Consider the following 15670-nt stretch of genomic DNA (forward strand, 5'->3'; position numbering starts at 1 on the left):
ATTTTGACTGTACAGTGACTACAGTGGGCCTACTGGACACAAACTTTACATTTGCTGTCAAAAAATCCATAAAGATGTTTTAAACTCAATGAGGAAGAAGTGCTGACCTTTCAGAGCTGTTCGGAAAGTGAATCCTATGACAGTGTCTCCAGGAGGGATTGGTTTGTAGGTTTGTGGTCTTGCTAAGCCCACGGATGCCGGTGAGAATGACGGTAGGTCTCCTGGAGCTAGCTTCCTGTTTCCTCTGAAACGTTCACCTTCCTTTAGGCGCCCCAGCATGGTTGGCCCAGCCCTTTTCGGGGCCCGAAGCAAAACTTGATTAACCTGGCTGTCATTTGTCATCTTCCTTCCAATTTTGACATGCTGCTCAGATGGGCCGGGGCCCCCTGGTGGCCACTGGGCCCTAAACAGCTGCTCAGGTTGCTTATGCCTTGGGCCGGCCCCACACCCTAGGGTAACGGCATAAGTGCTCCTTCAAAAGCTTCCCTGGCTTGGGTTCATTACAACCTGTGAAGAACGAAGCCCATGTGTGCGCTTTTGACTGAAGTTTTAATTAGCCATCAAGCGTGCCCTCCCTGCAGCAGCCATCCCAGATGAATAATGAGAACAGACGGCTCTTTGAAGGAGCCTCTCTCGATGCCTCATTGCTCGGTCCCTGTGTCGAGACAGGGGAGGCCCCCCCCACCCCAAAGTGAAAGCGTGCATGCTGCTCTGTTTGCATTATACATTACAGCTCCAAGGGTCCGTTGTCGGGATGACATGTCACTGGCAAAGGGACGGGTCATCTGGGAAGAACAGAAAGAAGCATAGCGTGCAGCCTTTGAAGAACAACATATGAGAAGTAGCTTAATAAGCATTTTCTACTAACTTTTGTAGATCTAAGCATAGCCATAAATTATGGAGGAGGGGGTTGTAACCCTACAAATAATCAAAACCAGCCAGTACAACCCCCTGGACCCCCTTAGATGGGTGGAGACCTCAAGCCCCCTGCTCAACCCAAAGTTATACCCTTGGGGGGGGGGGTGTGGATGGGAGACCAACTGAGAAAGCTGGGTTGCTGAGGGAGGTGTGGGTGTGGCCAACAGGTTAGCCCATGCTGTGGTCAGTGTGGATCCCAATGCCCCAGTGCAGTGACACATGCTGTAAAAATGGTACCATCCTACAGGTGAGACCTACAACCGAGGTCCTGATTCTCTGAGTCATCAAAGATCCCCGGGGATCTTTGAAAGAGTAGGGGTGGTACTCTGATGTAATCACTAACATGGACCTATCAAATGTGGCCTCCTAATCATCCGCTATATCTGATTGGTGAATCCTCTCCTACCCTTTTGATGAGAAGTAAAACCAAGGTCCTGATTCTCTGAGTCATAAAAGATCCCTGGGGGTCTTTGAAAGAGCAGGACTGGTACTCTGATGTCCTCACTAACATTGTCTTCACAGTGCATTTATTCTTGGGAAAATTGGCCAGGTGTTGGTCAGAGCTGAAAATTAGACTCATCAGAGAATATTGCCTTTCGTAAGCCCCCCTCCCCCCCCCAGCCTGGGTTATCCCCCCCCCCCCCCCCCCCCCCCCAGCCTGGGTTATCCTCTGCTTCTAACCGATGATGGGCTTCTTGAAGCACATCTAACATGCCTCTGAGAAAAGCAGGAGCCTGTTTCAAACCATCCTCACTCTGCTCTGGACACCACTTCTAGTTTTCCATTCTTTTTGAAGGTCACCCGATGTCCTCCTTCGATCAAAGAGCCACTGTCGGATGAGTTGGCGGTCATCCCTGATGTTAGAAAGTCACTTCCACCCTCGGCCTTGCTGGTGTTTTGTCCTTTGCAGTGTCTCCCTCTTCACATTGTTTTCATGTATTGCTGTCTTGGCTATCTTCTTCAAACAGAAACAGCAGAATAGCCACCTTCTCCTCACTCAAAACCTTAGATATTGCTATCTTTGGCATGGTCAGTGGTAGAAGCATAATGATTCTTGACGAAAAATATTTTAAATTTATTATAGAAATGTTTTTTTTTAATGTCATCCATTTGATCTTAGTACAATAGTTCAAATCACAGCAGTAGCTACCAAATCTATCTTGGTTTGGTGATGTATGGTTCAGCTCATCATCTAATGAATCAGGTGTTGGATTTCAACAAATACTGCTGGTGGTATGGCTGCCATAGAAATAGAAATGCAGATTTAAAAAAATATGGAGTGGCCTTTTCATCTTCTCCATAGCTATTTCATTATTATGAGGAGGTGTCCATATGCTCTGCCAGCCTGTGAAAGTGGTCGATGGCACAGAAAAGATTAAGAGCCTCAATCTGATATTAAACCCATAGCACCAAATATTCCCTGGGAAGATAACATTACAGATAGTAAAGGTCTCCCCTCTTTTTCAGGATTGCAAATAGTATCAAAACAGCCGAAGGAAAACGACACTTGTGACCTCAAGGCGTTCTAGCTTGTGGGAGTTTTACTTGCACAAAAATGTTCTGAGGGCAGAAGGAAAAATGATTGGTTCAGGGTGATAACCAATCATTGTTCCTTCTGTCCTTAGAACTTTTTTTGTGCAAGTAAAACTCCTACAAGTGGTGTTCTTAGTTGGAACATCTGCTTTGAGAATGAGTTGAAGTGGACAAAAAAATCCCAAAATGTTTGAGTCAAAGTTAAGGGCAAGAAGCTTGGATGTCTTGTGGTCGCTGTGATGTTCAATACCTGATTAAAGCTCGAGAGCTTAGTGACACTGACCCCTTTTCCAGCCAGACCTTTGAGAGACTGCTGTAAACCTGCATCAGCCTGGTAGGATTGGCCATCTTCTGTGCCGGAGTGGAGGATTTCACTAAGCCGATCTCATTTGGGGGTGAAATGCGAGAAGACATTCGTTACCCCTTCCTTAAGGTCCCCTGGCCTCAATCTGAACTGCCATGTGTTTGGAATTGCCAGCTGTGCTTCTGTTATGGATGGTTTTGCACATTGGTGCTAACTGTTTCATTTAGACAGGTATTTACTGGAATGCCGGTCAGAAGCTGGCTATCTGTACTGGCCTAAGTGACTGTTAAAAAACAAGAAAGCTTTCTGATTATGAAGACAAACAGACTTTTGCCCAGTAGTCCCATTGGATTAATAAGTGTGTGTGTGCGTGTGTGTGTGTGTGTATATACATACACTATAGTAAAATATATATACACACGCACACACATTATAGTGAAATCTAACAACTGTATTATTATACTTTTTATTGGATATGGAAATAATGAATAAAAATGGCCCCTGTTGACAGAGTGTAGTTCAGATTTGGTCTTCCACATAAAATAATTGCCCTGGCCTGTTGTAATGTGTATTAAGTGATATTACAGGTTGTTTCATATAATGAATGACTTATAATGAATATTTTTCATGCAGATTTTGTTCACTTTCATGGCTCTGTTTTAAATCCCTCCTTTTATCCTCTCATCACAAGGTTTTCCTGCATTGATGTACAGTCACGCCTACCTCTCTTTCTTGCTTGTCTGTTTCTCTGCACCCCGCTCTCATCTACTGGACGTTGTCTCCCTCACTCCATTTCCCTTCCTCCCTCAGTCTCTCCCGCTGTAAACAACTGAAGCAAAAATTAATTAAGGATCCAGCATTCGAAAATAGAAAACTGAAGTCGAGGGACTGTGTGTGTGTGTGTGTGTGTGTGTGTGTGTGTGTGTGTGTGTGTGTGTGTGTGTGTGTGTGTGTGTGTTTGTGCGTGTGCGTGCGTGTGGGAGGGGGCAGGTGGCAAGGTGATGTACAGTTACGTTGTGGGGGGGCGAGGGGGGGTTCTGTGTGAATGAGGCAGCACCTTGATTCATGCATGACTCTGAAGATGCTCCTGCTGAGGTCGTCTAATCAAGTATGCAGATTACTTAACGAGGTCGTGTGCAGTGTCACCCTCGCTGTGTTGGCGCTCGCTTATGCGTGTGGTTCCTAGACACCTACAAACAGACGCCTCAGCCTATCAATTATTAATGCAAACATAACTTAACCCCTCGCCCCCACCCCACAGACGGACCTCATCGCCCCCTCCCAAGGCCCCCAGGCTCCCTGCCATGCACAAATGCACATCGCTCTAGCTTCCTGATTTGTTCGAGGGGCTTCGCCTCTCAGATAAGGGATAATTTGATTTTGGGCTGCCTGCGAGATATTTCCGGACGGTTGCGCTGGAAACTCACGCGCATATATCAAATACATGCATACACACTGCCGCCAATGTTTAAACAGTACTTATAGCGGTTTGACATAAAATATTTGTCTTTGTCTAACGGCGGGAATCTAATGGTGCTTCCGGAACTTTCTGTTTGCAGCATTCTCGCCTATCGTCTGACGCACACATTCAGGTTCCCCTATTCAGTCGGTAAATAACTTCGGGCTCTGTGCCATTTTGATTCCCCCCCCCGCCCCCCCCTCCCCCGGGAGCTTCTAATGAAGAGAATCATTGTATGCTGGCGAATGCTAGCGGAGCAGAGCGAGACGTCGGCGTTTTTGCATGTCATGAAAGGCGTAGCTGATCATTAAGCGGGACTTTCCAGCTAAATGGCTTTGGCAAGCCAGCGCGAGCATCGCGCCTCAGAAACACGGCGCCCTTTTATTACGGCGGCAGGGGAAGAGTGCCGAGGCCGCGGAGGGAGGGAGGCGGCGTCTCTCAGCCCTTTATGATTCATGCTTTGCTCGCAGTCGGGAATGTTTATGCATGCGACCCCCCCCCCCCACGACACGTCACCGCATGCACCTCTTTGGATGTCAGCCCAGCTTTCTTACTGAGATATGCATGAAAACGCTGGCAAGTCCTCCCATTCCAGCAAGGTGGCCCCGCCCTCTTGTAGCCCCACCCCTCACAGACCCCCCCCCCCCCCTCACTGTCTTCAGGCAACAACATGCAACCCTACTGCATATACTTTGTCTAGTGTTAATGGCCTCTCTTCTTTGCTCAGGGTATCTCTGCATCAGTGACCCACGCTCCGAGCCTCAGCGCCCTCTCGGTGTGTTTGCTGCCAGAATGTGCCATCCCACGGTGAGCTGGCTGTGAATGGCGTACGCAAGGTGATGCACGCTCACCCACTGCTCTCCCTCCCCATGTCACAGTGTGGATCTGGTACACGCCCAGCTGCGGGTGTGCGAGGGCCGGAGCTTGCCGGAGTTGGGCCTCAAGCAGGACAAGATCCGCATCAATGGCTGTGCCATCCAGTGCCGAGTGACCACCGAAGACCCAGCCCGCGGCTTCCAGCCCGACACGGGCCGCTTGGAGGTACGCCATGCCCCCCCACCCCACGCTCCATGAATTGGCATTCCTCCTGTTCCTCCTGACTCTCCAGCTCAGCCTCCAGAGCACCATGTTTAGTATTTACCTTCCTTTGTTCTGTTCCTCTACCTGCCTCTTGCCCTTCCATTTTTTCTTGACACCTCCTTTATTTGGGCAAATAATTAACCAGGTAAGAAAGAAGTGGCAGCATTAAAAATAATAACCGCATTCCACTTCACAAAATTAAAGAATAAAATGAGTTTGTTAGAATTTTTAATTTTTTTTAAAATAAATTGCGGTTTGATTGTTTTTTTTTCCTCCCCTTTACACTTGCATTGAGAGAGGAATCAATTGGGACCTCGTTCAGGAACAGTAATGGAATCGCGGTGCCTGTCCCGTTGGCATGGCGACCGTGGCTGCGGACGGCCTACTGAAAGGCAGGGGCAGTTATCCTTCAGGCCGACACGAGGCGTCACTGCGGCTCGCCTGCTTAACACCATATCGGGCAATCTGTCTAATGTGCTGAAACCCTGTCTTCCTGGCCGGCGTCTGCCCCGCCCCCCACCTGCCCCCCACCCTTGGCACCCAGCTTCTCTCGGCACTGTTATCTCCTGATCATACCAGCAGAGAAGCGTCTGACTTTGAAGTAACTTGCTGATGACCTGACAGCAACACCCACATTTTCTCTCCATCTTTCCCTCTCTCTCCCTCTCTGACATCTACATGTCAACAACCTTCACTTACAGTTGCCTGATATATATATATATATATAGTATTATTCATATACAATACAAACATGCACATACACTCTCGGCGGCCGGTTAAGTATTTGCCTCTTGCTTGCTAACGCAAATACCCTCCTTCAAATGGCCAATCAGGTGGCAGTGGCTGAAATACAAGCAGGGTCAAAGGTTTTGGTCGCTGTTCGCTTAGGAATCTGAGCAGCTAAGATGTGTGAACTGAGCAATTTCGAATATGGTGTGACTCCGGAGCGTCAGATTTGATGGTTCCAGCCACCTTCCTATGATTTTTGTACACTTCGGTGTCCAGAGTTTACAGAGGATGGTGTGATAAATAAAGCGACATCCAACCAGCGGCAATTCTGTGGGCGAAAGCACCTTAGTAATGAGAGACATCTGAAGCAAACGGCCAGGCTGGCTGCTAAAGCTAGCAGCAAGATCACAAGTGCAGGAACAACAGCGCAGTGCATTTTACATTTGCATTTATTTATGTAGCAAATGCTTTTTCCGAAGCAGTGTATAAGTAAGGTAGATAATACAGGTGACCTTTCCACACTGTGGGGGTTATGGGCTCAGGCCCCCCCCGCAGTTGGAGGAAACACGTAAAGTGAATTGAAAAGATACGAGAATCACAGGATACAAAGATCACTGTGAGATCACTGCAAGATGTCATGTATGGGGCTGCTGTAAACGCGCTTAGCATCTTCCAAACGGTTTATGGTTTTCGTCTGCAGCTTTCGTAAAACTCCCGAACACTCACAGTAAATTCCCATTTAATTTCCTATGCTGACCCGTTGATATATATTGAAACCACGATGAGGAAAGTGGCAATGCAGGGTCATCTGTGTATCGTAAGCTTACAGCCAACTAGGAAAAGCAGAAGATTTCCAGTAGATTACATTAGACTAGTAAGTTAGCGTTGGAGCAGGAGCTAAATACAGCATCATTAGAACTTCACGTCAGAAAAGCTAATCAGTCAAGATACCATATGGACTTGGCTCCTGTTGGACAAAAAAAAATTTGAAAAAAGCAGATGCACAGAATGTCTTATCTGAGAACACAGCTTGTCAACCCTTGAAGCAATTCTGGAGGCAAAAATGGATTCCACTACTAGTTCAATGTACCTAACAAAGTGGCCACTGGGTGTCTAATGTCTACACACATAAACACAATGATGCTCATTTGCTTGCTGATAATCATTTGTTCAGAATCCTGTACACTATAGAAAGTGTAGAGCCTGAATTGCAGAGTGTGCTGGTTTGTGGTGGGTCTTAGTTCATTCTCATATTTGAGTTGTAAGTCTTATCCAGAGGTTTTAGTGTTGAAAAGGAACCTATTTTCTGCATTCTAATAAATATACAATGGCAGTTAATGGAGTGTTAACAACCCCCCCCCCCACCCCAAAGGTACATTTCTGAATAGCTCACCTTTTATGGACTCTGAAGTTGACTGGGACAATGTCCACCCCCCCCACCCCCATCTATACCTGTAGTTCTGCTGCTTATTCTGCTCAGTTCAGGGGTTAAAAAAAGAGATTGCAAGCAGCATAAAATGAGCAAGGCACACTGACAGAAGCTTCCGGGGGTCAATGGCGTGTGTCTGATGAATAAGTCATGGATGGGCTGCACTCGAGGGGTCAGAGCTTTCAGAGGGGTGCTGGGAAAATGGCTCCTGCGCTGTCTTGTGGAGCGAACTACACCTTTGCGGTGAGAGCACGCCCCCCAGCCCACCCCCCCCCCCCGGAGGCATGCTCGGTTCTCCGTTTTAGAGGAAGAGATAAGCCAGGAATGAAAGGGGAGATAAAGAGCTGAATATGGATGGATGGACAGCCTCCTGGACAGCATGGGTGGGGGGCAGGGAGGGCTAAGGGAGGGGGTCGTGCTGTCTGATTTTGACACGGCAGACAAGGTGGGGGGGCGACAACCTGCGGTGGTAAGAGGAAAAGAGCAAGGGGTTGTTCTCTGATATCATCTTCATGGGGGGAGGGAGGGTGAGATGTGATGGTCTGGGGGATTAAGGTGCTGCATGCGTGTGGATGGGGCGATTAGCGGGCTGGCCTCTGGGAGGGTGGGGGGTAAACGGGGGCCGCTATGCAGATCTGTGCCAAGTTGCCCGTGGGGATGGTGGGAATGAAACATTGCGGGCGATTGATGGGGGGGGTGGGGTAGAGAACAGCCTGAGCAGACTGGGGGAGGGGGCTCAGCACAGTAGTTTCTTCTTTTTAAAAACCCCACTGTCCTCCCTTCACCAACACAGTGGCCAGCCTAAGCCTTTCGGCGGTGTGTGTGTGTGTGTGTGTGTCTGTGTGTGTGTGTGTGTGTGTGAGCTACAAGTGTGATGGACCATGGATTTACCGCCAAGATGCCCAACCAGGGCTCTGACTCTGAGGTTTACATGAGGTTTATCAGCCGCTTTTATCCAAAGCAATGTATATTTTAAATCAGAGCAGGATCAGACAGGTCCTTGGAGCAGTTTGGGGGTTAAGGGCCCTCGCTCAAGGGCCTAATGCTGATGTCACTTGGTGAGTGGCTCATCGGGCTAAGCCTCTGAGCCTGTGACCAGAAGGTTGCTGGTTGAGCCCCAGCCTCCACAGAACAGTTACATGTGTGTGGACTTTGGAGCGAAATCCTTCAGCTCCAGCTCCAAGGGTGCCGGGCTTAGGCTTGCCTGTGTCCTGTGCTGTAACCCCAGTGTACTAGTAGGTGCAAATGGCAAATAAAAGATTCGTCATATACACTGTATGATCACTCTTCCAGCACTGGGATTTGAACCAGTGACCTCATTACAGGCGCAACGTCCTGGCCCACTGAGTCACACACTGCCCCCCTGCTGTTAAGTTGGTGAAAAGAAAGTGATTAGAGGGTGCATGAAGTTAAAAATACTTGCCGTTGCGGTGTTAAATGCATAGAAAATCAGCCTGAGTGGGCTGTGTCCTGGGCTCACTCTGCCCAAAAAGCAGGCTAATCGCACCGTCACAGAGGCGCGGGGCGCGAGCAGCAGCACGGCACGCATGCGGGCGCGGCTCATCGCGGGCCGGCGAGGCTGCAGTCCCGCCGGGCGCGTCCCTGTCACAGCTGAGATAAACGGCTGGACTTCTGCGCCATTATCTTGCTTTTGGAATATTGACCGAAAACGATTTGTCACAGGCCGGAAGATGCCGGAGTGCAAGTCGCTGTGCAGCGTCCTTGTACGGCTTAGCTGTGTACGCGGGGGGGGGGGGGGGGGGGGGGGGGGGGGGGGGGGGGGGGGGGGGGGGGGGCTTTATATCATCCTAAAGGCAGGACTCAAATTGAGGTGGATTTGTTGGGGGTGGGCGTTCTGGAACCTCCTCATAAGAGGTCAGGGGGCCGTAAAATGACCCCCCAAATCACAGCTGACAACGATTTTTGTTATGTCATGGTCAAGCTGCCCACCAGGGGACTCCCCAAAACCGTTGACCTGAGGGGCCTGTGAGGGTGCGGCGTGTTTGACAGTCTCCCTCCCGGAGGGGTCGTCCATATGCCCCCTGCAATGAAAACCAGACTAATGCTTCCAAGCTCCGGTGGCTGGCCCTGTTTCTCCCCACCCACGCTGGCAGGGATCGTTCCCCGTCACCAGGCTGGGCCAGAGAGAAGCCGACAGTCATCAGCAGCTCGCCTCTGAGCAGCAGGACGGCCGCCACCCCCCCGGGCCACCCTGCCTGGTTTGGCAGCGCCTCCTGCTGGTGTGGATGTGTCATTAAAGGCACTGCATCTGTCCACCTTGGTAAATAAGGCAGAGGAGCAGAGTGCACAGTGGGTGACGGGCGAGGTTTTTTGTTCAGCCCCCCAATGTGGTTACCTCCGGCAGGAACCTTAACCTGAACTGCATCCAGGCATTAAATGGCTAATGACTGTAAATCACTGCGTATAAAAGCGTCTGCCTGGCTAAGAAATGCAAGCGTGCTGGTCTGTCTGGGGATCAGCCCTCCCGTCCCTTATTATAGCACTCTGCTTGCAGAGGGAGGAGGGGTCAAGGACTCCTCTGTGAGCAGAGCCTGGTGGTGGGGCCGTTGAGCCCCAGGCTGTATTTGTCCCGAGTTGATTGCTCTGTCTGCACCCTGCTGGGTATACAGTTGGAATATTGCCCTCTCAGCTCCAGTCGATAGTCACTCTAAGGCAGTGATTCCCAACCCGCTCCTCGGGGACCCCCAGCAGTCCACAGTTTTGCTCCGAAATTGTGGACCGTCTGGCAGGGACCTGGGAGGGAGCAAAAATGTGGACCATCTGGAGGGTTGGGAAATAATGCTCTAAGGTACGACTGCAGGCATGGAACAGCCAGAGACCACAGGCTGCAGCACGTACTGCAACATGCCATCAGTATTCATCCCCCCTAAAAGGGAACCACATTCAGCAGACACTCTCTGCACACACCCCCTGCTGTCAGCTCCTCCCTGAATTGCTGTTATCCTGATGTACCTCACCTCACCGTAATTACCGGCACGTAAAAGTACCTCCAAAACACCTGTTAGCCGCCTTCAGCAGATAAGTTGCCATCCTAGCGAGGCTGTTCTGGGGGGACATTCCCCTCCCCCATCTGTCGAGGTCACGTTATCCTTCTAGCTGCTGTGTCCCCCCCCCACCCAGCCCCCTCTAATCGTAATGCCAATAAGCTGGGCATTGAGACAGTGAAGCATCAGGATTTTCGGTGTCGGGGATAATGTTTCTGCGCCTGGGGTGCATGGGGGAAGTTTAACGCCCTGGGAGGGGGTGTATGTGTGTGAATGCATGTGCAGTGTGATGCAAGCGCCTGTGTCTATGGTGGCACAGAAGTGTCTTACAAGCAGAGTGGCGTCTCCTGTCTTAGATTGGGTGGCCCGCTCCCCCCACCCCCACCACCTCAGGTAGAGCAAAATGTTTTGTTCTGACTAGTGACTGGTGTCATCCCAGCATATTGGCATTCAGGCTCCATCTCTAGTCCCTCCCCAATCCGATCGCTCCCCTCTACGATCATTCCCCACTCAATGACTCCCCTCTCCATTCTCTTCTATCCCCTTTTTGATCTCTCCCCACTCTGATATCTCTCCACTCCAGTCTGTCCCCACTCCGATCATTCAGCATTTTGATCTCTCCCCACTTCCAATCTCTCGCCTCCAAACTCTCCAAGTTCCAAGCCTCCCCCCGTTCTGATCTCACTCCACTCACTCCAATCTCTACTCACCCCGTTCTCTCCCCCATCTGACCGCTCTCCTCCCCCATCCGACCTCTCCCCTCCCCCCATCCGACCTCTCCCCTATCTGATCTCTCCCCTCACCACTCTGATCTCTACCCCTGCCGATCTCTCCCTGTTCCAGGTCCCCCTCTCTCTCAGCTCTCCCCTCCCCCTGTCCGATCTCTCCCCTATCTGATCTCTCCCCTCACCACTCTGATCTCTACCCCTGCCGATCTCTCCCTGTTCCAGGTCCCCCTCTCTCTCTGCTCTCCCCTCTCCCAATTTTTCTGTCATTCTTCCCGTTATTCATTCACACTCCTTTCCTTATTTTTCACTTTTGGCACTCAGGCCTCAGATGTGCCACGATGAAGATGGAGAGTCTTAAATTCGATATTTATCTGCTTGTTTACATCTCCCGCCACCGTCTACGCTGCCCTGTCAGCACAGATTAGGGCGATGGATGCTGGGAGTTTCACTGTGTCACTCTCCGCTCCCTGTCAACCGCCCATCACAAGCCGAGGGACCCTGGTGAGGGGGTTTGGGGGGTGTGGGCTGGAATGATGGAGTCTGGGCTCTTGCACCTCAAGTTTCAGTAGTAATTATTTGAGAAAATGAGCCGCACTCCTTGGAAGCGAGAGATGTTTGTTCCCTGAGATTTTAACTTGCAGATGCAGGTGGCTACCCACCCTCCTCTAACTGTGGTTGGTCAATGATTTATTCTGTGTGTGTGTGTGTGGCTGGATGATGTTTATATTACATTGTGGGGACCAAATGTCCTCTGCATGTCCCCTCCTGTTGTTTTGACATAGTGGGGACCATTTTTCAGGTCCCCACAAAGATCTGTGAATGCAGTGAAAAAACTAAAAATGTTTGGTTACTTTTGGTTAAGGTTAGGGCTGGGTAGGGATTAAGGGCGTCATCTCACATCTTCCCTGAACCAGCAACTTTGTTCGTGTGCCCAGATTAGTTGGAAATCTTTTATCTGCTGAAATGGCCAGTGCCTCCTCTCTCCTCCTCACCTTCTCTCTCCTCTTCTCCTCTCCTCTTGTCCGCCTTCACCCCCCTGTGTCAGAGCTGTAATTCACCACCTCCTGCAGCGATGGCACTCCATCTCGTTAATGAACAGCTTCATCCCCCCTCCCTGCCTCCTGCTTTGAGCCCCTCCACACCCTCCTCCCTCCTTCCTCACTCTGTGTTGTTTTTCCCCTCCAGTCCGTATATTTTCGCCTGGCCTGCTTTTCTGACGTCTGTGACATTCTCTCTCCTCTTTCTTCCTTCTTCTCACGGCCCTTTTCTGCTTTTCCTTTGTCCTGTCGACTCGTCTTTTTCATTCTGTTTGTTAATGTGAGAATCTTTGCGCTCCTTCCTTCCTCCTCTCATCTCTTCCTCTTACCCGACGTGTCACTGCTCATTTCTCTCCCCCATCCCTTCAGCCTTTCTCCGTCTCTCTAACACATTTATTCTAAACAAGATTTTCTGTTTCTCTCCCTCTCTTCCTCCTCACTCAATATATCTCCCTTATTTTTGCCTTCCCTACACCTCTTCTCTCTCTCTCCTCTCTCTCTTCTCGCTCACTCACTCGCTTGTTGTTTGTCATTCTCTCTGGATATCTCGTGCCCCACCCTCCTGTTCTCAGTTTCTCCGCACTTCCTTTTAGTTATTGTTTTCCCCTTTCCTGTCATCTCTCCCCCCCCCCATCTGGTGCCTGTCCATTCTCTCCCATGTCCAGATCTCCTGTTCTTCAGCCCCCGTGCCTCCTTACGGGATCGATGATATGATCGTCTACATCGCCGCACCCTTCAATTTGGGTTAATTCCATCGCGTCAGTAATTCTGCAGTATGGCTCTCGGTGTGGTGTCCATTTCCCTTCCTCCTCCTGACAGGATTTTCAGGGGAATCTTTAATGCCTCTGATAATCTGTTTTTGCATATTTCCTTGTTCCAGACATAAACACTTAATACTACATTTACCACTTAGGTCCACCCTCTATAATAACCATTAATTTCCTAAGAGAGTAGTATGATGACATTTTTTGGTAAGAAAAACTATGAATCTCCCTTTTTTGATTAAAACAGACTCACTGCTATGTAAACAGCCCATTTATAGTTATATTTTCCAAATGAAAGTTAAATGATGGGTGAAAAGGGTGTTTATGAATAATGAAGCGTGTAGCACAGGGCAGGTGATTGGGAGGGGGGGATGGGACAGGTTGGGAGCGGGGGGGGCACAGTGAAGGCAGTGTATGTAGAAAGGAGATCAGTGATGAGGATTGGAATGTGGATGGTCTGGGAAGTGGATGCTCATGGACGTGGGATATCAGGGATGTGGATGGTGAGGGATGTGGAAGGTCAGTGGTGCGGATTTCCAGGATTGTGGGAGATCAGGGATGTGGTGCTCAGAGATAGGCATGTGTGGCGGAGCTGAGGGTGCCTGGGACCCACCCCTTTTGCCTGAGCGATGAAAGTGCCCCTATTTTGACGTTGAGCGCCTCAAAAGTCCCCGTATGGCACTACTCAGGATGGTCCGGGATGTGGATGTCCAGGGATGTGGATGTCCAGGGATGTGGATGTCCAGGATGTGGTGTCTCCATTAGGCGAGCCAATGGCATATTGTTACAGATTTAATTATTGTATGATGTTTGATAATGTCAATTCACAGTCTAGTATAATTATTTCCATCAACAGGAAGGGGAGGGTGTTGTGTACAGTTTTATATGCTTTGTATATTCACCTCTGATTTCATAAAGCATTCATTACACGCTACAAATGTGTGAGTGTGTCCCATTATGTTATAAGTCATTAACAAATTATAGGTAACATGAAGCGAGATTTCCAATGCAGCATTTCATTTATTACTAAGTTGCTGTTTAACAAAAAGCAACACATAATTTGCATAATGGTTAACTTCAAACAGTTAATTAAAATTGTAATTAAAAGACCAAACTATATTTGTACTCATACAGAGAATATTAAAAGTATGTCGTAAACACATTGGGAGAAAATGACAAATAGTTTAACACCAGAATATTAAAAGAAATGAAAAGGTTTAATCAATTGAGATGCTTTAGTAATAGTATCGTATTAGTGATCTGCATACTTCTATATGTACAGTATTTAAATGTAATATTCTCAGGTACTTACTGTGTCACAAACGTATTATACATTAGAAATCTATGGGGCGGTGGTCTGACATGTTGTGCTTTGCCCCAAACATACTCTACCTTCAGTTGTCTGTTGGTAAAAAGTAACAGCATGTTCAGTCACCTCTGTCTGTGTGAACCTAACGAATAAGGAGTGAGTCGGCGATGTCACACAAAGAGGGGGTTCTGGTGTGGTAACAGCAGTGTTTGTGGGTGACCCCTAGTCGATGAGGTAATCGCCGTGAGACGGTGTGGCTTTGGCTACAGACACACAAAGAGGGGGTTCTGGTGTGGTAACAGCAGTGTTTGTGGGTGACCCCTAGTCGATGAGGTAATCGCCGTGAGACAGCGTGGCTTTGGCTACAGACACACAAAGAGGGGGTCCTGGTGTGGTAACAGCAGTGTTTGTGGGTGACCCCTAGTCGATGAGGTAATCGCCGTGAGACGGCGTGGCTTTGGCTACAGACACACAAAGAGGGGGTTCTGGTGTGGTAACAGCAGTGTTTGTGGGTGACCCCTAGTCGATGAGGTAATCGCCGTGAGACGCCGTGGCTTTGGCTACAGACACACAAAGAGGGGGTCCTGGTGTGGTAACAGCAGTGTTTGTGGGTGTCCCCTAGTCGATGAGGTAATCGCCGTGAGACGCCGTGGCTTTGGCTACAGACACACAAAGAGGGGGTCCTGGTGTGGTAACAGCAGTGTTTGTGGGTGACCCCTAGTCGATGAGGTAATCGCCGTGAGACGGCGTGGCTTTGGCTACAGACACACAAAGAGGGGGTTCTGGTGTGGTAACAGCAGTGTTTGTGGGTGACCCCTAGTCGATGAGGTAATCGCCGTGAGACGGCGTGGCTTTGGCTACAGACACACAAAGAGGGGGTCCTGGTGTGGTAACAGCAGTGTTTGTGGGTGACCCCTAGTCGATGAGGTAATCGCCGTGAGACGGCGTGGCTTTGGCTACAGACGCCAGGCTTCCCCAGTGAAGCTTGGGGACGATTTAGCACCGGGGTCATGGGTCCCCGGTCCTGACGGCTGGTGATGTCACAGCCCAGGGGTGCAGCAGGAGGTTAGCCGGCTTTGGGGCCACGTCTCTTCACTTAAGTGCCTTAATTTATACACATTTTAGAGCAGCACCATCTTGTGAGGTTCTTAATAGTTAGCAAGTGTTGCTCCTCTAAGAATACGCTTCCTTCAAAAGGTGAACTCGCTGCTCTTCATTAAAAATGAATCATTTACAGTTAAGAGCCAGTAGCACTTGTGGCATTTCATTACAGCCGGTGTGGTGAGGGTAGAACTTACTGTTCACAGCTCTATTTCTCTCCTTTTATTTATTTAAGGCCAAAATGGAATAACGGCAATGAAAATACAGTGTTCAA

At 49.4% G+C, this 15670-nt stretch overlaps 1 protein-coding gene across 4 annotated transcripts in view; it reads left to right on the forward strand.

Moving 5' to 3' along the window:
* The window catches only part of LOC125750292 (pyruvate carboxylase, mitochondrial-like), a 112200-nt gene that overhangs the window by 36714 nt on the left and 59816 nt on the right, over positions 1-15670 (forward strand). For all 4 annotated transcript variants that reach the window (XM_049027872.1, XM_049027873.1, XM_049027875.1 and 1 more), the window contains one exon: positions 5093-5255. In XM_049027872.1, coding sequence (XP_048883829.1) covers positions 5093-5255 — 163 coding nt within the window. The remainder of the gene's footprint in view (positions 1-5092; positions 5256-15670) is intronic.

The sequence above is a fragment of the Brienomyrus brachyistius genome, chromosome 10 (genome assembly GCF_023856365.1).
Source record: "Brienomyrus brachyistius isolate T26 chromosome 10, BBRACH_0.4, whole genome shotgun sequence".
Classification (NCBI taxonomy): Eukaryota; Metazoa; Chordata; class Actinopteri; order Osteoglossiformes; family Mormyridae; genus Brienomyrus; species Brienomyrus brachyistius.